This window comes from Canis lupus, chromosome 14 (genome assembly GCF_048164855.1).
Source record: "Canis lupus baileyi chromosome 14, mCanLup2.hap1, whole genome shotgun sequence".
NCBI classification, from domain to species: domain Eukaryota; kingdom Metazoa; phylum Chordata; class Mammalia; order Carnivora; family Canidae; genus Canis; species Canis lupus.
The window spans coordinates 35,696,188-35,718,364 of NC_132851.1; the positions used below are offsets into that span (position 1 = coordinate 35,696,188).

At 50.3% G+C, this 22,177-nt stretch overlaps 1 protein-coding gene across 7 annotated transcripts in view; it reads right to left on the reverse strand.

The window, feature by feature from the left end:
• Positions 1-22,177, reverse strand: part of COL22A1 (collagen type XXII alpha 1 chain) — a 260,852-nt gene that overhangs the window by 25,789 nt on the left and 212,886 nt on the right. For 6 of the 7 annotated variants that reach the window (XM_072774627.1, XM_072774624.1, XM_072774626.1 and 3 more), the window contains 6 exons: positions 19,207-19,260; positions 15,777-15,830; positions 11,088-11,141; positions 6,537-6,590; positions 2,221-2,265; positions 1,446-1,499 (listed from right to left, as the gene is read on the reverse strand). In XM_072774627.1, coding sequence (XP_072630728.1) covers positions 1,446-1,499; positions 2,221-2,265; positions 6,537-6,590; positions 11,088-11,141; positions 15,777-15,830; positions 19,207-19,260 — 315 coding nt within the window. The remainder of the gene's footprint in view (positions 1-1,445; positions 1,500-2,220; positions 2,266-6,536; positions 6,591-11,087; positions 11,142-15,776; positions 15,831-19,206; positions 19,261-22,177) is intronic. The other variant, XM_072774625.1, reaches the window with a different exon arrangement.

A 22,177-nucleotide genomic window follows, 5' to 3' on the forward strand; every position in this document is an offset into this window, starting at 1 on the left:
AGAGAGAGGTCATGTTATCACAGAGTGGCTGCAGGGAGATGACAGAGACACAGTTTCAAACGTGGACCGAATTTCATCTCATTCCCCAAGAGAACCGACTGGGTGTCCATCACTAATCTCTAGTGGTTCCAGGGGCGGACAAACCCATCTCATGTAGATGGGTACACACACAAACACAATTTATTTATTTTTCTTTTTATTTATTTATTTTCCATCCTTCCCAGTGATTTCTGGTGGCGCCGTCTTGAACTAAGGGAAGCCATCAGAGAGAGAGGCCACCTTGAGGTTCTGTTCCTGACTACTAGACAATGACCTGACCCACTCTTGCCTCAGTTGCCATAGTATGAAAAACGCTGCCCGTGCACACAGCCATTCCAGAGTATAAAGTGGTGGTGACTCACTGGTCTTCCAAGCAGCCTCCTGGCATGGGTGTAAGTCCCTCCCACGTTATGAATGAGAACACCGGAGCATGGCCATGCTCCTCACTGAGGAGACTCAAGTAAGAAACTCCTATGTATGTATGTATATGTGACTCTGCTGCTGCGGAGGAACATGGGAGCTAGACCAGATTTCCCCTACGGGTCCTTCCAACTCCACTGCCTCATGGTAGCAGGTCAGCCAAGAAGACTAGATGTGCAGACCTCAAGAGCCATGGGCAGTGTGCACCTCACCGGGGTTTAGAGGCAGGTCCTGAAGGACATGAAGGAGCAGATGTGAGACCCCCTTGGGCCTCAGGACCCTGTGCCCATGCTCCTGACCAAACACCCACTCCCACTTGGCCAAGTAATGTCCACCCATGATAGATAGCCCTGTAGGATGTCACGTACATGAGGTCTGTCCTCCTAGGGGAGGGTGTACAGAGCTGACAGGTCCAGCCCCAGGCCACCTCCTTCCACCTCTGACAGTCTGCATGACCACCAGGGAAGTCCCTGGAACTTCCTGGGTCTTGGTTTTCTATCTGTACGACTAGGGCAAGAGACATCTTGCCTGCCCTCATCCCGAGATCATCCCTAGATCAAGTCAGTGAGAGCAGGTGAGCAGTATTAAGTGCCACATGGCACATGGTAGTGGTGGCTGTCTTGGGTTCATTAGGCCGCAGAACAACAGAGCTAGAGCAATCATCTGGGAGAGACTCTGCACTTCAAGCCCACATGAGGCTGGACCCAACAGGCCGCCGCTGGTACCAACAGAGAGCTCACAAACAATTCAGCAAGGGCTCCTTAGCTACTGTGTGGCACAGGCATCCAACTGTGAGGCTGGACACCCAGATGCCAGGGCCTCCTCAGGCCTCCGAGGAGGACCCAGGGGGCCGGCAGGTGAGACATCCCGACTGGTTCTGAGTGTGCCTCTGCAGGCACCAGCCTCCCTGGTGGTTTCTCTTGACCCCTAAGGGATGTGCACTTTCCACTCTCTCTGCATCCCCTCCGCAGGACACCCACACTCACGTCTTTTCCCGGGGACCCTTCTCGGCCAGGGGGCCCCATGGCACCAGGCTCTCCCTAGAAGGTGGAAGCAGAAAAAAAATACCTGCTGTTAGGAAAGAGAACGCAGAATGCCAGCTGCCTGGTGTTAGCATATCCAGGCAGGGCAAAGACCCAGGAGCACGGCCCCCAGCACCAGCCCCGCTGGGTCCCAGCCCGAGCTGGGGTCTGCAGGGCCCCCACGGCCAGCGGCGAGGCTGGTCCGACTGTGCCTCTCCGAGCTGCAGGCAACACACCAGCCCGAGGGGCAGGCGGATGGGCTTGGAATCCTGTCCCCCACACGCTGACTCGTCATACATCTCAGCTTTGCATCGCTAAACAGAGAGGGCTGGGGGTCTAACCGGTGGCCCTCGGCATTTCCTTCTATCTGGGACACTTGAAGCATGGGGAAGAAGCTAAAATATTAGAGTGTGGGCTCCAGGGTCTCCCCACCCGGGACGGGACGCACCGAAGCTCTCCACACATTAGCCCTGGGCCCGTTGCAGTTTGCACACAGCACAGCCGCACGGGGCGCCCCAACTCCGGGCTGACTGGGTCAGGTAGCACCCCTTATGTCTGGCCCCCAGAAGGAGCATTTAGAAAAACCACACCAAGACTGGGGATGATGCTTCCCATGACGCCCGCTGTCCTCGCTCAGGTGACCAGGTGCTGCGCTGGGCTGCGGGGCCAGGAGCCTTCCATCTAGAAGCACCAGCCCAGCTCGGCCTGGGCTGACCTCCAAGGCTAGACACACACTTACCCGGGGACCAGGTGCGCCGGAGTCACCCATGTGTCCCTTGAAGCCCTAGAAGAAAGAGAAGTTTTTGCACCAAAGAGCAGGCTGGTAAAGCAAGAGGGGCGGGCACCTGTGTGACAGTCCAGTCGAATCCTGCCCCCTCTCACCGGGGCTCACCCGACGCTTCCCCCTCGAGACTCCAGGCATCGGCCAGGCCCTTGATGCTGGGTGATGGAACAATCAGACCCCCCTATCCCCAGTTCCTCTGCACCACGACGGGCAGAGCTGCAGGGCTCATCCCACAAATGCTCCAGACATTTGAGGTGTCACTCCACATGCCTCCTGGGATTCACCTTCCTGAGGATCTCACCCCACCTGGCTTGCACCCCCTCAGCCGGCCCCCTCAGCAGGTTCTCCCCTTGTAGACAACACATTGCCTTCACTCCAGAGGTGGGTCTAGGGGATCCTGTCTTTGTTCCTGAGGCTGTGGCCAGTCCCACCCAACACCCTCATCGTGGGCCATGGTGCTGGGCCCTCCCTGCACCTCCCTGCAACAGCAGCCTAGAGATCTAGGACCTGAAGCACAATCCAGGGCACCAAGCCCTGGGAGCCAAGAAGAGGGTGTTAGCAGAGCTGACACTATTATTTCTAACAGCCACACCAAGCAGACTATGTAATAATTCCCATTTCACATGGGACAATGTTGAGGCTCTGAGAGACAAAATACCTGCTCAAAGTCCCAGAGCCAGAAAGAAATCGGGTTCAGATCCAGTGGGTTGGCCCAGACCCAAGGCCCTCCCGTTTTCCACTGCTCTGCTTGCTTTGTCTGGGGTCCTGTTCCTGGAATGGTGGCTCTTCTGCTCTGGTCTCAGACTGCTCTCCCTGCCTGCCAAGACCTAGGGCATTCATGGGCGGTGCAGTCTCCACCTGAGGGGCACCTGCCCACCTGGCCACCTCACTGTGCTACATCCCAGACTCAGTGTCCTCAGCGGGCTGTACACTCTGCACCCCCCACTTCCTGCTCCAGGCCCATGCGCATGGGTTCTCTCTTCCTGGCCGACCCCTTGCTCATCGGGACATTCCTCCTGGCTGGAGGCCTCCTCCCTACCAGCCTCCTATCCCCAGCTCCATCTTCCTCACTCTTCCTGTGGTCGCTCTCAAAGGCCCTCCTTGTACCTTTGTCACTAGGCATCCTTGCCAGGGTGCTGCTTCTAGCTGCTGCAGCACTGAGCACCCCTGCCAGCTGGTCCCCTGCCAGTGGCTGGCACAGAGAGAGGGACCTGGATGGGCCGATGCCTGGGCACACAGCTCAGAGAGTCAGGGGTATCTGGAGCAGGGCCTAGAATTAATCTCCCTTGTCCTACACACACACACACACACACACACACACACACACACACAGGGCCCATGCAGCACGGGGAAGTGGTTAGGACACTAAGGGCTGAGGGCCTGTCCTAGCTCCTTACCCCAGTGGGAAGGGTTGAGGAGAGAGGGAACAGGGCAGTAGCAGTGGAGGAGGGGGAGCAAAACCCTCCCTGTGGAGCCCCTACCACATCCAAGGCTGCAGCCATGCTGCTCTCATGCGGTGTAATGGGGGACCTGGGAGATGGGTCTTATTTCTCCCATTTTATGTAAGAAACATGAGGCTCGGGCTTACCTATAACATTAAGAAGTGGGAGATACATGATTCAAGCCCAGGTCTGTCTGACTGCAAAGCACGCCCTCCCCACTGTCACCCTCAGCTCAAGGAAGCAGCAGTTTGTGGCCAAATCGGGCCTTCCAGGGCCAAGGCCAAATAGGTCCTGGCTGACAGCATCAGGCTCTTCTCTGGCTGATGGCACCAGGCTCTTCTCTGACCTTATCCCCTGATTTCATGTTCTGGTTCCAAAAAGCAGATGGAAACCCTGCTGGGGACAAGATCACCTCAAGGCCTGGCCATCCAAAAACAGAGACAACCCAGCGGCCTCTTTTACGTGGTGGTTATTACCCTGGAGGTGTGTCTCTACCTCTCTGCCTCTCCCAACTTGGGGAATAAGAAAGTGTGACTTTGCCTGCCTCTGGGAGGGGGGCTCGGGGATGCCTCCCAAGCAGCAGGTGCTATGGTGACAAGTGCATGCTCTCAGATGTCAGGAGATGCAGGGGATGAAGGAGGTCAGGAGCCGGGCCAGGCGGGTTTCACACCCCGGCTAAGTGCCTGCATTTCACCTCCCATCGCCCCAACGCCCAAGCCTCGGTGCCTCAGCTGTAACCGGGGAGATGCCCCCTTCTGTTGGGCTACAGTGAGGATGAGATGAGATGCTGCCCCAGATCTGGGCCTGTCACTGGGTGAGCAGCCTGGAGGTATCAGCGGCCAGCAGAGAAGGAGGAGGGGGATGAAAAGGGAGTCAGCTCAGATTGGATCCCAGATTCCAACACCTTGGAGAAGTCAGCTCTCCCCTTGGAGGCCTACCATCTAGTCTGGGAAGAATAAAGTACCTGCCAGGCATAGCTTTGCAGAGTTAATCTATAGGAAGGGGCCCCGGTGCCAGTAAGGCTGACTTTGGAGCCAGGTCTGGAATAGAACCACAGCTCCCCATGTTGTAGCTATGGGTCTTAGATGCTTTCCTTCTCTTCACTGGGACTCAGTTTCCACATCTGAGGATAGACCTACTTCTGCAGAGTTGCCGGCAGCATTGAATAAGAGATTGTGCTCTCCGCTGTTCAAAACGGGCCAGGTTTCTTTCCCTGGAGAGAGATGGGGTCTACCTAGTTCCCAGCATCTTCCTTAAAGACACTAGAATCTCAGATCCAGCCAGCTCAGAGCCAGGACGCTGGTGTGCTCTCCTCCTATATAATCACGGACACAAGTACCAACTGGGAAACCTCAGGCACTGTGCCAGGCACTCGGCTGGGGATGGTACGTGTTCCATTTCTCCTTTATTTTATTTATTTTTTTTTCCATTTCTCCTTTAATGCATACCACCGCCCTACAGAAGTGGGAGATATCTTGATCCCCACTTCATGGAAGAAGAAATAGACCTTCAGAAAGGTCCCCTGATAAAAGTTAACAAGTGATCAAGGGAAAGCTGAACCCACATTTGTCTATCTCCAAGCACATGTGTTTCTTCAAAGCTTCGATGTGGGTCTTCTTTCACCTGCTTGGGTCTCTAACCTCTGCCCCTACACTGAGGTAGGATTCCTTGCAAGATTCAACCAAGAAATGGGTCTTGCCTCCACATGGATCCCAGCAAATGGATCCCCTTGGCTAAACGAAGACTCTCTCCTCCAATTAAAAAAAAAAAAAAAAAATCACTAATTCTGTGTTTTAATTCCACCACAGGGGGTAGTACTCCCCATTCCTAGATTTGCCCTCCTACCACAATCAGGTGAAAAGCGAGGAGATTAAGGAAAAAGGAAATTGATTTTTTGTGTTTCAGGTCTTTCTTACTGAATGCTTAGCCAGGTGAGTTAGTGATTTTAACAGAAAAATACATTCAGGGAATAGAAGCGGCACTTTCATCTCCCACATTTTGCCAGGTAAGTAGATTTTAGAATTGTCATAAAAGAATATAAAGAATATATATAAAGAATATAAAAATATAAAGAATATATATATTTCTAAAAACAAATCTATGGAATTGTGTAAACAACTCTGAAATTATGCAGAAGTAAAGCATTTAGAGAACACTGTCCAACAGCCCCAAAATACAGGGTTCATTTTTATAGAAAAATGAGCTATGTATACTGGGTTGGCAGCTGATTATAGATTGATATATAAATATAAATGTCAGAATTCATACATAGAAAAAAAGTCAGAATTTATACAGACTGCATACATACACTCCTAAGATCTAGAAAGATACAGGAAAATGTTAACAGTTTTACCTCTATGTTGTAGAATCACAAGTAACTCTGTTCTATTCTCTAAAGCGCTCTTCTTCTTTTGTATTATTACCGTCATTGTCATTGTTATACAATGAGAATGGGTTACTTTTATAATTGGGAGAGAAAAACCTTTAGCCGTGGAAAAAAAATTTAAGATTCATTTTTCGATTCATTTTTAGGTTCTATCATCCAGAGAAAGCCCGTTAAAATTACAATAAATTGGTTAAGAACAAAGGAAACCTTAGAATAGCAACACGGCAACAGTGGTTGTGATTTTGAAAATACATTCTGTAGCTGCGCACATAAAGAACTGAATATATTACTTTGTAGAAGCACCAAAGCCTTGGAAGAGAGGTACTTCTGGAAATCCAGGGTGCGGTGGGCTCATGAGCCACATAGCGGAAGGCTGCCTTGCACTACAGACAATGTGCAGACACACGTGTGCACACACATACACACATGGCATTGGCACTTACAGGCGGGCCTCGGGCTCCCTCCAGTCCTGGCAGACCTGGCTCTCCCATTTTGCCCTGAGAGCAAAGAAAAAGAGAAGAGTTTGGGGACGTGGTTATAAGGATCTTCCCTCTCGGCCACCCGGGCTTCCTGCACAGCGTCACACTTCCAGCAGCCAGGCGCTGACCCCTGCCAACCGTCTCTGCTGGCATTGTGCTCCATTTCAGTGCACACGAATCACCCCCGTGCACCCAGGCTACTGTGCTCTTCGTTTCCTCGGACTGTGCTGCTGACACAGGTTGGTCTCTGAGGCCAACGTTACCAGCGGCCCCTTGTCGTCCTTGGAGGCGTTTTGGTCTGGATGCAGAATTCTTCAGGCCTCCTAGTTACAGAAGACTCCATACTCATTCACAAAACCACCTGGAGGCAGCAGCCATCCACTACTGCATGTTACGCCAGGGGACACCAAGGTTCCGAGAAGTTAGCACTTCCCCGAGGTAATGAATGGCACAGGCAGACGGAATCCCAGCTGCGTGCACCCCCCCCACCAAAGGATGCCCTTCTTCCCCAGCAGGTGCCTCGGACATGGAGGGGTTGCCATTTGTACCCCTCCTTTCCCTAGCCCAGCTTCTCTTAACTGCAAGAAGTTATGGGGACACTTGGGCTATACAAACTCCTCACCACTGGCGTCCTGGCACCGCCTTGGACAGAACCAGCCACAAATAACAGCCGGTACGACACTGGTGCAGAACCCAGGTGATGTGGTCGGGGGGAAGGGATGGGTGGAGGAGTAGGGAGGGGGTGAAAGGGCCTGTATGACCCATGGGGACGGGGAAGCACCTGGCCCCAATGTCACTGTGACAGCAGAACAAATGTCACCCCAATTTCTGCTCCTTATCACAGCTTGTAAACCCTTCAGATCAGATGGGGCACACAAGCGGGGTAGGAAAGGGAATGAGGCATCCTTGCATTTGGAGGCGAAATCCCAGAGAAGAAGGAGGGTAAGGCATGAAGCTCAAGCTTCCAGGTCTGTGTGTTTGGTCCAAGCCCAGCTGTGTGGTCTCCAGTGTCACCTGCCTTCCCTGGATCTGTTCTCAGCTGCACACTCAGCCCAGTCCCCCTCATAGGGCTCTGTGACCGAGGGTACACGGCCCAGCCTGGCTCCCTCATCTGCCATTGCCACGTGGCACTGTCATCGCTGGTCCAAGTCACCAGCAGGAAAACGGTGATGCCCAGCAGCTCTCCAGGGGTTCCACACACCAGACATAGAATGAGAGCCTCACATGATGCATCAGTGAGTCCATACCACAACCCCTGTAGGGAGGCACCATGGTTCTCCATCGGGCAATACACTGAGGCATGGAGAGGTTGAGTGATCTGCTCACAGTCACTCTGTGGGGTTCTAAGGCAGGTTTTTGGCTTCTGAGTCCTTCTACATCATCTTACGCTATAATTATTGCTCAAATGCCTCCTAATAAAGATTGCACATCAGGCGACTCAAAATGCTGCCTATGTGTCTACATATCTATCCACCCAGGCATCCATCCATCATCTGCCCACCTACCCACCTATGTACTGTGTCCCTAACATACAGGAACTTGAAAGACTATGCCAATGGGGCACCTGGGTGGCTCAGTGGATGAGTGTCTGCCTTCCACTCAGGTCGTGATCCTGGGATACTGGGATCGAATCCCACATCAGGCTCCCCTCGAGAAACCTGCTTCTCCCTCTCTGCCTATGTCTCTGCCTCTCTCTGTGTGTGTCTCTCACGAATAAATAAATACAATCCCAAGAAAAAGAAGGAAAGAAAGAAAGACTATGCCAACATGAAGACGGACTACTACTACCTATAGTGAATGCTGCTTCCCAACACATCCCCTTGGCTCCCTGAAGTGGGTATCTGTCACCTCCTCACAGTTCCTGCCCTAGCACCGAGTGGCCTTCGGGGGGTGGGGGTGGAGGGCTTGCCATTGAGGTGTGGAGGGCAATGTGAAAGTTAATGCCTTCCAGAGCAATCTTCAGTTTAAAAAGTCTTCAAGTATCTGGATGAATGAACAGCCTGGCAGGGGTAGGAGCAGGACTGCAAGTGTGCTCCTCACAAATTCCCAGAGGGTCTCCAGTGACCTTTGTGGACCCTGGAACTCCCCAGGTGGGAGCTGCTGGGCCATCTCTTCTAGCAGGGCACCCTGCCTCCTCAAGTACTGACCTACCTGCTGCATACCCAGAACAGACCTGGTCTCATACAGCTCTATGCCTGAGGCCTGACACAGGTCTAACTGGAGGAGGTGATCCAGAAATAGACCGAATGAAGACCAAGGGCCTCAGTCATCCTGTACAATAAACAACAGCTCTCAGAATAGCATGCCTGCAGAAAAGCTGATTTCTGGTTCTGTAGTGCTGAACTCTGGGGTCAGCCTCTGGGGCATGAGTCCTAGAAGCTTCATTTACCATCTCTGTGACCTTGGCCAGCCTACTTAACCTCTCTGTGCGTTTCCTCATCTGGAGCCATAGGACATCATGCCCCATAGGGATTATCTGGAGATTACAGCAGAAAAGGTAACAAAGCATCAGCACCTCAGCCCTACGTGGGCACACGGGGGCGATATCCATCCTCTCTTCCCTCCCACGTTCTCACCCCGCTAACTGCCATGTGCCCACCATGGGCCGCTCTGCTGGGCCTCAGCCCCCAGCGGCTTGGCAGGAGCCTTTGACTTTGCTCGCTGCTATAAGAGGCTTCTTTTCCTCTCAGCAGTGTGCTCTGGTTTCGGCATCTGGCAAGCAGTGAAAAATGTTAAAGAAGGTGCTTCAGGCAAATTGCACAAGATGCAGAATGAGTCATAATAGATTATGACCAAACAAATTACATGGAACATAAACCTCACTGTAGAAACTTTTATGTTATCCCACTTCGTGGATCTACGGGCTCTGCAGGTCTGACCTCACCAGGAGTGACGGCCAGGGCACCCGGCTGGGGGGTGGAGGGTGGGGGTGGGAGAAGTAAGTCACTGAAATAATTAACAGTCAGGTGAGCCTCATGCCTTCCACCAGTTTCTCACCTCATTTGGTTCTGCAGCAACTCCGGTGAGTTGCTACTATTACTCTCGTTCTATTGAATAAAACGTCTCAGAGACGCTTCCTGACCCACCTCAGGCCCCGGAGCCGGTCTGGAGCAGAGTCATTACCTAGAGCCAGTGTCTTCTCCCGCCTGTGGTTGTAATGTTGGCACAACGTATTTCAATTCATTTTAAACTTAATTTTATCAGCAAGCAATGCATACACACTGCTCCACAATAAAATAACACACTACGGAGCGTATGTTTGCCTTTGCGCCCCTGTGCATCTTCCGTCCAGAATCACCCTATCGTGGATGGTGACTACGTTTAGTGGGGTTTTTGGAGTCCTCCGGATTGCCATTTTGTAAACACTAGAAAACACATAGGCCCGCTTTTATACAGAATGGGGCAGACTAAGCACACTGCTCTGTACCTTTATTTTTTTTTAAGATGTTATTTATTTATTCGTGAGAGACCCAGAGAGAGAGGCAGACACACAGGCAGAGGGAGAAGCAGGCTTCTTGCAGGGAGCCTGATGCAGAACTCGATCCCAGGACCCTGGGATCACACCCTGAGCCGAAGGCAGATGCTCAACCACTGAGCCACCCAGGTGCGTCTACTTTTGCTTTTTTACTTAACAATACATCTTGGAGGAGTTTCATGTGGGCGTCCGGAGGGCATCGTCCTCCTTCCTCAGGGCTGCTTAGTATGCTACTGAGCGCGCCCGTCACTGACTAGTCTCCTCCTGGTGAGCACCTGGAGAGCCAGGTCTTGAAGACCAGGCGCCACCTTCCAGCTTCCCCTCTAGACTGAGGCTCTAAAGGGACCTGGGGAGATGAATGCACTGTCACCGCGGGCCCTGACCCACAGGTGAGAGCAGGGGCCAGGTGTGGAAGGATGATGATGAGGTCACAGACATGAGTGTGCAGGGCTTTCTGCACACCTCCAGCCTGCAGCCACTGGGAGAGAGACTTGCCCGTGAGTTCTTGGCCTGCCTCACTGTGTGTCCGGGGCAGGTGACATTAAAGAAAAAGAAAAAAAACAAAAAAACAAAAACCCTATAACTCGATGCCAGAGTTGAAGAAAGGGTGAGCTGTTATCGCCTGGAGCCAGTGGGAGAGGCTGAGGGCTTCCGTGGGGATAACAGGCTTTCAGACAGCCAGTTTCTACTCCAGCCTGGGCTCACCTGCCCCGGCCCCCCTCCAACATCAATGGGATGGAGGCTGCACGGGGCAGTAAGAAAAAAAAAAAGCAGAGGATGAGCAGAAGCCTTGGGCTCAGGTTCACATTCTGTCACTGGCCCATCTTGTGACTTTGCGCCCATCCCTTCACCTCCCTGAGACTCAGTTTCCTCAGCTGTATAATGGGGGCAGCAGTGTCTACCCTGCACGGTTGTCAGGAGAAGCAAACGAAGCAACCCTTACTGCACCCAAGTCAAATTAGCTCCTCGACACGGAGCAGCCGATACTGGGAAATTACTGATTTGGCCTGTAAAGCGGTAAGAAATGGGGAGTCCCTTACCGGCTCGCCGGGGGGACCTGGTTTTCCATCTCTGCCCTCTTTGCCTTCTTCTCCCTGCAAGAGAAATCACATAAATGGTCATCTGTGGTCAAAGGTGCTGGGAGGGGAGACATGGTCCTGCTGGTGCAGGCGCCTAGGGCACGGCCTAATGGCCACGGGGGCATCTCAACAGACGAGCTGGTTTGGCTTCCTGGTTCCTTCCCAGCACCACAGCTCTGGCTCGGATCTCTGGTCCGCAGGGCCTGGCCCGGAGCACAAAAGCAACTAATTGCAACGGCATCATTATTAGCGCTATTGACCTCAAAAAGCCCTGTACGGGACGTTTCCTGAAGTCAAACTTAGGACAGCAGCACCTCCCAGCTGGGCCTCCCGGCTTGAACACAGCGGTGAGGAGGTAAGGACACAGGTAAGGACGGAGACCGTGAGGACCCCGGACGCAGGAGAGCACAGAGCCCAGCTCCTGGAACACACGGGGGCTCAGCGAATGACCCCAAGGACTATGCGTGGGTTACAGAACGGCCATGAACACTTGGCTTTTCTTTGCGTGAACTCTAGCCGTGATGCCCCTGCCGGAGCACCCCCACCCCGCCGCTCTAAGGAGGGCACCACAAGCCTCACGTTAACCCCAGACAACATCATTCTTCAGGAGTCTCTGCAGATGGGAAAATAATTCTGTACAACAACCATGGCATCACAGAGACTTTGGTTCCAATCCTGGGCCACCTGGACTGTGTGGGGTCTGGGGAAAGAAAAGCCGCAAGGCAGCAGGGCAGAGGAGAAACTGAGTCACAGCAGGCAAGTTCTGAACCCTGCCTGAAGCGCTAGGCATATGATCTGGGGCAAGTTACTGGTATTCTCAGCTCCTCGGTGCCCTTCTCCTAAGAAGACCTGCCTTGCAGGGTCACCAGGCAGCTCCTGGATGCTTCTGCTGCAAGGCTGAACAAACCAGGCATCGATAAATGGCACCAGCAATGGGCCCCTCCTGCTGCTGGAGGCGTTCATGGAACCATGCGTGACTCCTCATCAGTGCCTTCAACATCAGTGGCTTGGCACTGCTGGGAAGCCACAGGAATCTGGGTTTACTGGCCATGCAGGCTGCTGGCTCAATGCTCACTGGCATCCGTAACTCTTCTTGGACGCTGCTGCTGGCATAGCCACATTAACCAGATAAACCTTCAGGGCTGCTGAGGAGGCCAGGCTATACTGATTCTCTTTTGTAAATCTTTTTTTTTTTTTTTTTTTTTTTCTGCAAAGAAGGGAGAGAGAGTGGGCTGGACGACAGGCAGAGAGAGAGACAGAATCCTAAGCAGGCTCCACACCCACGCCCAGTACAGAGACCCACATAGGGCTCGATCCCACAGCTCTGAGATCGTGACCTGAGCTGAAATCAAGACTCAGATGCTCAACCTACTGAGCCACCCAGCTGCCCCTATGCTATCTAATCCTTTTTTCAGTTAAGAGGTTGACTCTAGAAACCACTTGTCCTTCTGCATGCAGAAAGCTGTGGGAGGCGGTCAAGAGACCCATGCACAGAAGACAAAGCCAATGCCACAGGATGAGTGGGGGCAAGAGGAGACCTACAAACTGTGGCTGGAGGCTGGCAGGAGACCCCAGGACTCCCAGGGCAGATGCATGATCCCTGGGAGTGGCATGCTCACCATGGGGGGACATGCAAAGGTGGGCTGAGGGTGGCCTATCGGACTGTGTGAGAAGGAAATGTGGCTTTGCAACATCAGTGCAAGAAATAAGCACTGCCCCCAGCTGACGGGGCTGCTGACAGCCCTTGAACATCTCAGGACCTGCTTCTAAACCTTCAGTAAATTACAGGGACACTCTCACCTCCTGCAGGCAGAGGAATTTAAAGGGTCTTTCTGGTACAGAGCGCGGCACACGGCTGGTGCTCAATAGATGGTGAGGCGTGTTGTTATACTTCGTGGAAGCTCATGCTGGTGCTCAGTGAGCGTCAGCAACTTTGCACCGTGTCCCTCACAGCCCCTGCCAGATGTGGAAGCCATGTCTCAACATTTAACATTTCTTACAGCCAGTTCCTATAAGTAAATACATCCATGTCTTTTATGTGTTGCTCTTTCTACCTGGACTGCCTTCTTCCTCACCTCATCTTTCTTTGCCTAGACTATTTGACCTTGAACACCACCTTGAGTGTCACCTCCCCAGACATCCCTCCAGGTCCAGGATGGGTGTCCATCCCTGGGCTCTGTGGCCCCTGCGTCCCCCTCTCCTATCGTGCATCATGCTTTGTGTCAATGGTTTCTTCCTTTTCTCTTTGGCTTCTCCTGGAGACTGGGGGTTGCATACCAATGGGGATGAGGGCTGGGTCCCTCTGGTACCTTGAATGCTGGCCTAGATCAACCCTGATATTCGGGTTTTAGGGTCCAGTTCTAGCTCTGCACTTTGTCCCTACACAGCCTGAAATTCGGGTCCTCCAATTTAGGAAGTCCCTACTTGACGCTGTGCTGGGAAGACATGGTGCAGGTGGAAATGAACAGGTGTGTGTGGTTGCAGCCCCAGTGCTGTGATGGCTCAGTGCTCCTGGAGCACACAGCTCAGAGTCCTATCTAAGCCACTGGGGAGGCTTCAGGCACCTCCCAGAGACAATGGCATGCAGCCAGGACTTCAGGATGAACTGCCTGAGAGGCCCCGAGGCGAGGGGTACATACATGCATTGACGTGCAGAAAGCTTTTTGCACAGAGCCGCCAGCTGGTGAGCACCGTGCACATGAAAGCTGATGGTTTATATCCGGGCAGAGGGAGAGGAAGTGTTTCTGAGACAGGGATGACATGGAACCAGCAAAAGGGGGTTCAAAGTGGCTGGAAGTGGGGGTGGCACCCTTTTCCTGTCCTCAGAGAGAGGAAAGCAGGTCCATTCACGAGGCGCCAGTGGGACACAGGCCCAGGCTTTGCTCTTGCCTTAGCCACAGAATGGAGTCCGCCCTGGCAGGGGAGGAGGGGGTGGTGGGGTTGGAGGGACATTATTGACGAGAGGGTGTAGTAACACCTAAGGTCGGTCTCTCTTCTCCAGCACACTAGGGCTTTGGTGATAAGGCGTTGGCACAAAATCTTAGTTTCACCATTGCTAGGATTAAATCAGGCAATACTTCCCAGCTGCTGGGACAGGCTAGGCTATGGGGCTGAAGTGTAGACCAACAGGGGTTTCACATCCTAGCACGTGTTGTAAGGTCTATGCACCCTGCACCCGTTACCTAACCTCGGGGTTGAGTGCCTGCAGGGAGCGCTACCCCGAGGAGGAAAGGCCTCCGATGGGGACACTTATCAGATACTCCAGTAGGGAGAGCTCTCGCAGAGCAGTTCATTCAGCCACATGCTTCTTTAATTAATATTTGCTGAATGTTCACTGTGTATGGGAAGCAAAAGCCTGGTCTTCTAGAACCCACAGGCTAGAGCACAGCCCCATGGTTAGCAGGTACTCCTCTGTTATGTCCCTAGGACTAGCAAACTGTCTGCCCTAGGCTGGAGAAGGGGGAACCAGAGAAAACTTCCTGAAGGTGATGCCTGAGATGGGATGGGAAGGATCAAAGGCATCAACTGATATAAGACGTGAAGAAGGGGCACTCTGGGTGGACAGAAATGCATATGCAAAAGCCCTGTGGTCTGGAGAGAAGAGGATGCAGGGTGTTCTAGGAACCAAAAGGAAGCCAGTGAGGCTGCAATAAAACACATCATCATGCAGGGCAGGGGTGAGGGGCTGCAGCCAGTGGAGGCCCCAGCAGCTGGCCTAGGCCAGACCAGGAGCCTCCCAGGGAATCACTCTCCGTGGAGAAGGTAGCACATGGCCTCTCTGGACCAGCCTAACACCCTGGAGAGCTCCACCCTACTGGGAAGTATATATATGTAATTTTTTAAAAGATTTCATTTATTTATTTATGAGAGACAGAGATACACACACACACACACACACACACACACACACAGACGCAGGCCGAGGGAGAAGCAGGCTCCATCCAGGGAGCCTGATGTGGGACTCGATCCCGTGACTCCAGGCTCACGCCCTGGGCCGAAGGCAGATGCTCAACCGCTGAGTCACCCAGGGATCCCCACTGGGAAATATATTGAATGTAAAATGTATTTGTAGAAAGTAATTTGGAGGTATGTATTAAGAACCTCAGACATTATTACACCTGGAAGTAAACCCCACCTTGGTGGGCCACCGTACAGAACACAGAGAAGCACCATGCATGCAAAATAGCTTATTATAGTTTTCGTAAATAACTGTGCAATTTCTGAGGCAACAGAGGAGTGATCACATATATGATGGTACATTTATTGGGTAGAGTGTAGGTAAAATTTAATGAGCGCATGAACATTTAACACCAGTGTGGGAAATAAATATTTATAATATCACAGGTGTGCACGCCTATGTGTGCGTAGTGCCGTCTTAACTGTACACGTACGCGTACACAAGGTCCACACACAAGTCAACTATCCTTACAAGTCAACCACAGGACCTACTTGCATAAAAGAATGAGGTTAAGATGGACTCCATCAAAAACACATTTAGCTTTGGTTAGCGATTATCCTTCTCATTTTCTGCAGCACTGGAAACTCCCCTAGTGACCGTGCCTTGTGTTAACAGTGATGGAATATATTTTATTTGCTCGTTTTTACAGTGGAGAAACCCGTTTTTTTTTGTTTTTTTTAAATGCCACTTACTGGGATTCCTGGTAATCCAAATGGGCCTTGGGGACCAGGAGGACCTTCTTTCCCCTAAAAGATGCAAAATACAAAAACACCGTTAAATCTCAGATTGGCTTTTCTGGAAGTAAACGATCTCACGTAGAATTGCCTTCACGGGCTGGAAGGGGTCTTTGGGGAGAAGCAATGGGTGCTTCTGCCTCTTGGCTTTGCAGGCACCGCCTCCTCTGGCCGCAGGGTGGGGTGCCCTGGGCAGAGCATAATCATGCAGGTGGGGGTGTGCAGACAGGGGCTCATTCTGGCGGTGTTACATAGACTTGAGGGGAATTTGAGATGGAAAATCCTGAAGGAAAGAAGATATTTGGGTTTTAGGTCCAGTTCCAGCTCTGCACTTTGTCCCTACACGGCCTGAAATTCGAGTCCTACCACGCAGCCCAAGCCCACAGCATCTGGGGGTGTTGTGCACCCGGGGCCCAATGCAAGTGAAAAGCTGACCAGGGGCTTCACAGATGCCCTATTACTACCATCCCCTTGTCTGGAGGTTCCCAAACTTTTTACCGCCAGCAGGGTCGCTTTTAGTATCTCTTTCCCCCACGAAATAGAGCTTGTGTTTTGAAAAACCGTGTTTACCCCATCACATTAATTCACACTTCATTTCCCATTTCCTTCACCAAAGACACACATCACTGCCAACCACGGCTTCTAATCAAATGAGGTCATCGGTGCCATCGTGTCTATCCGGATGAGCATTCTTAGGTCATGTGCGTCTCTGGCATATTTAAAGGCCCCGAGGACTTTATAAGCTCCTTCCACCGTTTCCTTCTGTGATAAAATGCTGATATCAGGTTCTACATTCTCATCTACATGCCCGACAAAGTGAGGTATTCTTATGGGCTGTGATGATAGCTTCTTGGAGGAAAAGCAAGAGGCAGAAATATTTTGACATTTAGTTCAGATTTATGCAGATTTTATACATTGTCATGTAAAAAGTGTCCAACAGGGGACCCAAAGCTCACTTCTTTTATGTAGTGCTACTTAATCTCAATAAAAATTCCACAATTGATTTTTATTTCCCTACCCGAAGAAAATGAAAAGATCTTAGGAACATGTCATAAAGAGAGACGAGAAACTTTTTCATGAACCCTGGGAACCGAAGAAGATTAGACCATGGTTTAGGTGTATTACTACTTTGTGAAGATCTTTTCTTGAAAGGATTAGTACTTTACAGAGTCGTGTTGAACGGTTAGTCTTAATTTTAAAACCCGGAATGCTACGGTTAAGCATTTGCACTGATAACAATTTGGCACAAGCCGCATCTCTGTAACGTGTAACGTGATGATCCAGGATATTTGAGATTGCCCAGACGCAGTGCCACCTGGACCAACACAAATTAACAACAGTAAAGCAAAAACCTTCCCTGCCCCCCATATCCCAGAACCTACAAACACACAACAAAGGGGATGATGTTTTTGGTCAACTTGGAACAAATACTCAGTCACCCATAGGGATTTTTTTTGTTTGTTTTGTTTTTTTTTACCCATAGGGATTTTTAAATATTGGTAACAGAGCTCCCTGGATTCCTTCCTGAATGTCTACTGTTCCAAAGACCCTGGGATTGAAGCCACTGGACAGCAAAGGGCAGCCCTCTGCTGTTTTTGCAAATAAAGGTTTATCAGAAGCCTCGTGTTGGTTGATCTCCTGCCTGTGGCTGACTCCACCTTACCACAGCAGGGCTGAATTTTTGCAACAGAGACCACAGAGCTCATGAGACATCTTCAGTTTAGAGGTTTTGTTTTTTGGAGTTTTTTTGTTTTTTTTTTTTTTTTTTTTTGCTCCCTTCAGATGGGCTGAAGCACAAGGAGTCAGCACCCTCGTTCCTAAACCTGTTCTTATTGTACAAGTTGTGGTTTGCTATGGACATTACACAACTTGATTATTTATTAGGTAAGGAAAAAGAAAAAGAGTGATCTTTAAGTGAAGACTTTACAAATATTTTAAAAAGATGACTCACTATCCAGATAGCTGTTAACAGGACAGCTATAAAAGATCAGAAGAAAAAATATCCCAAGGATCCAGGATTTTACATTCAAATTGCTCCACGGGTGTTGTTACATTCTCAAACCAGCTTTAAGAAGGGCAACAAACAGTAAATGGTAAGACGTTCTTTTCACAAGAATAAGGACAAGAGGCTCCATTCCGAGGACCCAAAATCAAGGAAAGGACTTCATTCTACATCAAAAAGATGGGCAAATGGTTTGTATGTTTCAATTCAAAATATAATGGAAATGTTTTCAGTTTGTAGATATCTTTTTTTCCCCCACACCATGTCCCATTTAGCTTGTCTTATTTCTTTTTTTAATGACCAAAGCTCATGAATTATGCTAAGAAAATCTGGAGTATATTCTGGTTTGATGTATACAGTGAAATAACAGGACCCCAGACAGCTTCGAGCACAGCCGTCACTTGCCACAGGGTCCCACACGGTAGAACCAATGTCGTATTTAGTACAGTTTAATTCCGAGGTACAGAGTGATTCACCTCTGGGTTCTGCATCTTATTCTCCTTGGGCAAATAGTCCGTTTGTTTTTATCGGGGAGACCTTTTGAGGTCTGAGAACGGGTAAAAAGCTACCTGTGGTATGTTCTATATTCTATTCCTCCTGGGACTTGCAGGTGGATCTGCTTTGACAGGATTGGCCAGATGAGGAACAGAAGACCATCCGTGTGCCCATCGCCCTGACGCCCCTGCAGCCCCCACCCCGAACACCCCACGTCGTGGGCCAGTGTGGCCTAGCCGGAAGAACACCAGGTTGGGAGTTTCCAAATTGACTTCAATCCCAACTTGGAGACTAACTTCCTATGTGACTTTGGACTAGTGACCTAGTCCCACTGGACTCGTCCTCCTCCTCCCAGGAGGGGGAAGCTATCCTAATTGAGCCCTCAAGTGCTCTTGGCACTAGAGTTCAAACATGCCAGGGCAGGGCTGACCTGCTTGCTAGCCAGCTTGGACTGGGACACAGAGTCTGCTAGGCCTGTGACTCCTCTTTTTTACTTCTCTCTCCTCTTTAGGAACGGTTGGGTAACAGGGGCCACTCCTGCCCAACAGGCCTCCTGACGCATATTGTAGCATCAGTGTGGGTCAGCTCAAGCCTCTTCACTTCCCTAACCTGTTCAGAGGAGAACCACACTGACCTGGGCCCTATGTGAGCTGGATGTAAACCAAATTCTGGAATCACAGACAGCCAGGTCATTCATCCAAACCTTTATTTTTGAGGCAAGAAACTGAGGTGCCAACAGAAAGCGACCCTTCCTGCAGTTTCCTTGCAAGACTGAATACTCAGGATGAGTGAGCCATGGAGGTAGGGAGGACCAGGGCAGGGCGGGCAAACACCTGGGTTGGGAAGCCCAAACACGGATTCAAGGCAGATCCCGTCCACTGAGGAACTTACCTGCGGCCCTTGGATCCCTGGAGGGCCAGCAGCTCCGGCAATTCCATCTGCTCCCTAAGGATGATAGAGCAGGGAGTCAGGTTGTTGTACATCTCAACATGATCGTTAGTGCCTTTTTGTGCATGAAGCAGCACATGGAAGGTGCATCCTGAGCCCCTTCCTGGCTGCTGGAACCCCAAGGACTCCAGAGGTGCTTCTTCCTTCCCCAGCAGACTGGGCCGGTCTCTGGGAACACAAAGATGCTGGGAGAACAGCACCCACATTGCAGGAGGGACCAGCACATTCACCAGCGAGTCAACCTTAAGATAATGGTGAACAGTCTCACCTCAGAGTGGACATTTTCAGCTAATATCAGGGAACGTTTTGGGACAGAGGTAAAAATGAACAACTGGATTTATCTTCCAGGTCAATAAGGAAGGCACTTGGTTGTGTCAACCCGGGGATAAGAAATGCATAGACGGATCCATGAATGAGGAGTTCTACACAAGTAAGTGCAGCAGGATGAGCCCAGCCCTGTCTCTGCCACCGGCTTTCTCCAGTGCTGCTCCCCCTGCCAGCAATCCAATACCCTGGGGCTCAGAGCGTACAGCCTGTCATCATCCCCATCTCAGCTAAATGAGAAGTGTCTGCCTCCCAAACCCTACCCCAAGTCCTGCCCTTCCCAACTAACACCTTTATACTTCTCCATCACCTATGATGCCATCCGTCTCCCTAATGTTTGTTGATTATTTGCTTTATTGGGAACTAAAACAGTGCCTTGGAGATAGTGGGAACTCATGATTTCTTGAATAAATGAATGAATGGAAAGCTGGGCTGGCTGGCTGGGGCAGAGATTCTTGAGACTAATGAATACAGTGCTTCTTACTAGCTTTGGTCAAGTGGTATATATAAGATGTTTAACTTCAGTTTCGGTAAAAGGGTAGAAGTGATAGGATTGCCCAGGCTTTAAGGAAGTGAGGGGGCACTCCTTGCAGTGTGCTTAACCCAGAATAGAGGGTGTCAGTTGGGGTACACGCTCTCCCAGAGCCAGAGTTCCTGTCTCCATGTCCTAGTTCTCCACATTATTTTACTCCTCTGCATCTCTGTTCCCTTGTGCACTGGATAGAAAGAGAGGACTTAATTCTCTTGAGTTGTTGAGAGAATTGAGTAAATTCCTACATCTAATGAGTTATTCAGCTCTGGCACTCACTAAGGGCTCTTCCTAAAGGATTTTCTGATATCATAAGCACTGATAACAGTAGTGTGTCTGCTGGCCAGCCCAAGACCAGAAACATGGCAGATATGAACTAAGTATGGGAGGACAGATAAGCAAGCCCTCACAGTACCTTACTGATAATTTTCCAGCAGTCTTTAGGTTTTTTACACACACTTATCAAGTGCCTATGTCATAGCAAGCGCTGGTCAAGTTTTAGGGCTACAGAAATGGCTACAGTGTGAACCTTAAGGAAATTTGATATGGCTGCAGAACACAGGTCTTCTTTGCCATGTAAGATAAATTCCCAGGGACAAGATGCTGTCAGATCTGCCTCCACCTCTTCCACTAGGTGAGGAGCCACTAAATGTTCATGAAATGAAGGGATGTTGTCACCTAATGCTCCTGCTTCCCTGGCTGGCCTGCTGCTGGAAACTTACACATCTCATTCAAACCTAGCAGAACACTGGAGTTTCTACTGGATTCTACTATATAATTTTGTTACTCCCCACCCCCAGGACCCGATAACCCTGGAAGCTAGCTAAGTTGGAATTAGATTCTATCCATGCAGGAGGTTGGCAACAGGGTAAGTGTTTTATCTGAAAGAAGGATGCCAACTGAGCACTAGGAAATAAACTTTGAAGTAAAAATAGCAAAGGAGCCTTATCTGCTTGGTATCTATATCCCTGGTTACAGGGTCTGGCTCAGAACCACTCAAAGAAACAATGCATACATGACCAGGAGGGTTTCCTGCTCATGAGTTGCTTCCGCATAACTGGTCACTGAACCCAAATGGGCAGGTGACCAACATCTGCTCCCAAGGACAGTGGGCCGCGAGGCATGGCACGAAGCAGAAGCTCAGGAAACATCAACTGAATGAAGTGAACACATTGATCAGTTGGAGGGGGAGAAGCTGCCCTCATTATGACTCTTCCTGAATCCCAAAATCATTAACTAGCATGAGAACCAGGAGCCATTTCCTACAGTCATCATACAGTCTAAAAAGCAACTTCCAATGAGAGAAGAGCGTGATTTCATTTGCACTGGAGACATGTTCTAGGCTTTGGAACTACCAGGGTGGGGCAGGGATGGGGTTTTAACTCAACACTCACTTTGGGAGTCCCTCAGCTATTAGGTTGCATGAAGAGACTAAAGTCATTGTGATATGAAAACAGTATTAATAAAATTATTTCCTTCTCAAATGGTCCTCCTCAACTAATGTCTCTCCCCATGACCCATCACATCGCCATCTTGATCAGTTTCTCTTCATGACCCATCACATCATCATCTTGATCAGTTTCTCTTGTGCCTGATTGTCAGCTGCCACAAAATCCATTAGTATATGCAAATACGATGCAAAGGAATTTCCTATGAGAAATTATTCCTTTAAGGAAAATGCAGAATTTTGTGAACCTGCATGGTAACAAACTGACTCATTCCCTAGCCAAGGCTGTTCGCGATCCTACTCATGCAACAGTGAGGCCTGAAGTCTGAGAACCTGAAAAGGATGCTAACAGTACAGACACTGGCTGAGAAGGAGGGAGGTGGGAAATAAGCTGAGGATCTGAGATTTGAGGTAAGCTCTCCAATAAACTGGGAAAGCTTTAATACTTTCGGAGTTAATTTACTTTTTATGACTTTGCTGTAAAAGTTGGTTGTGCAGTGAAAGATACAGTTTTGTGCTCCTGTATGATTTTATTGAAGAAAATACATTTAAAAGGACCTAATTTATTCTAAGAATTAACATACTTACAATTAGAAGTCATTTAGAGTTGTTAA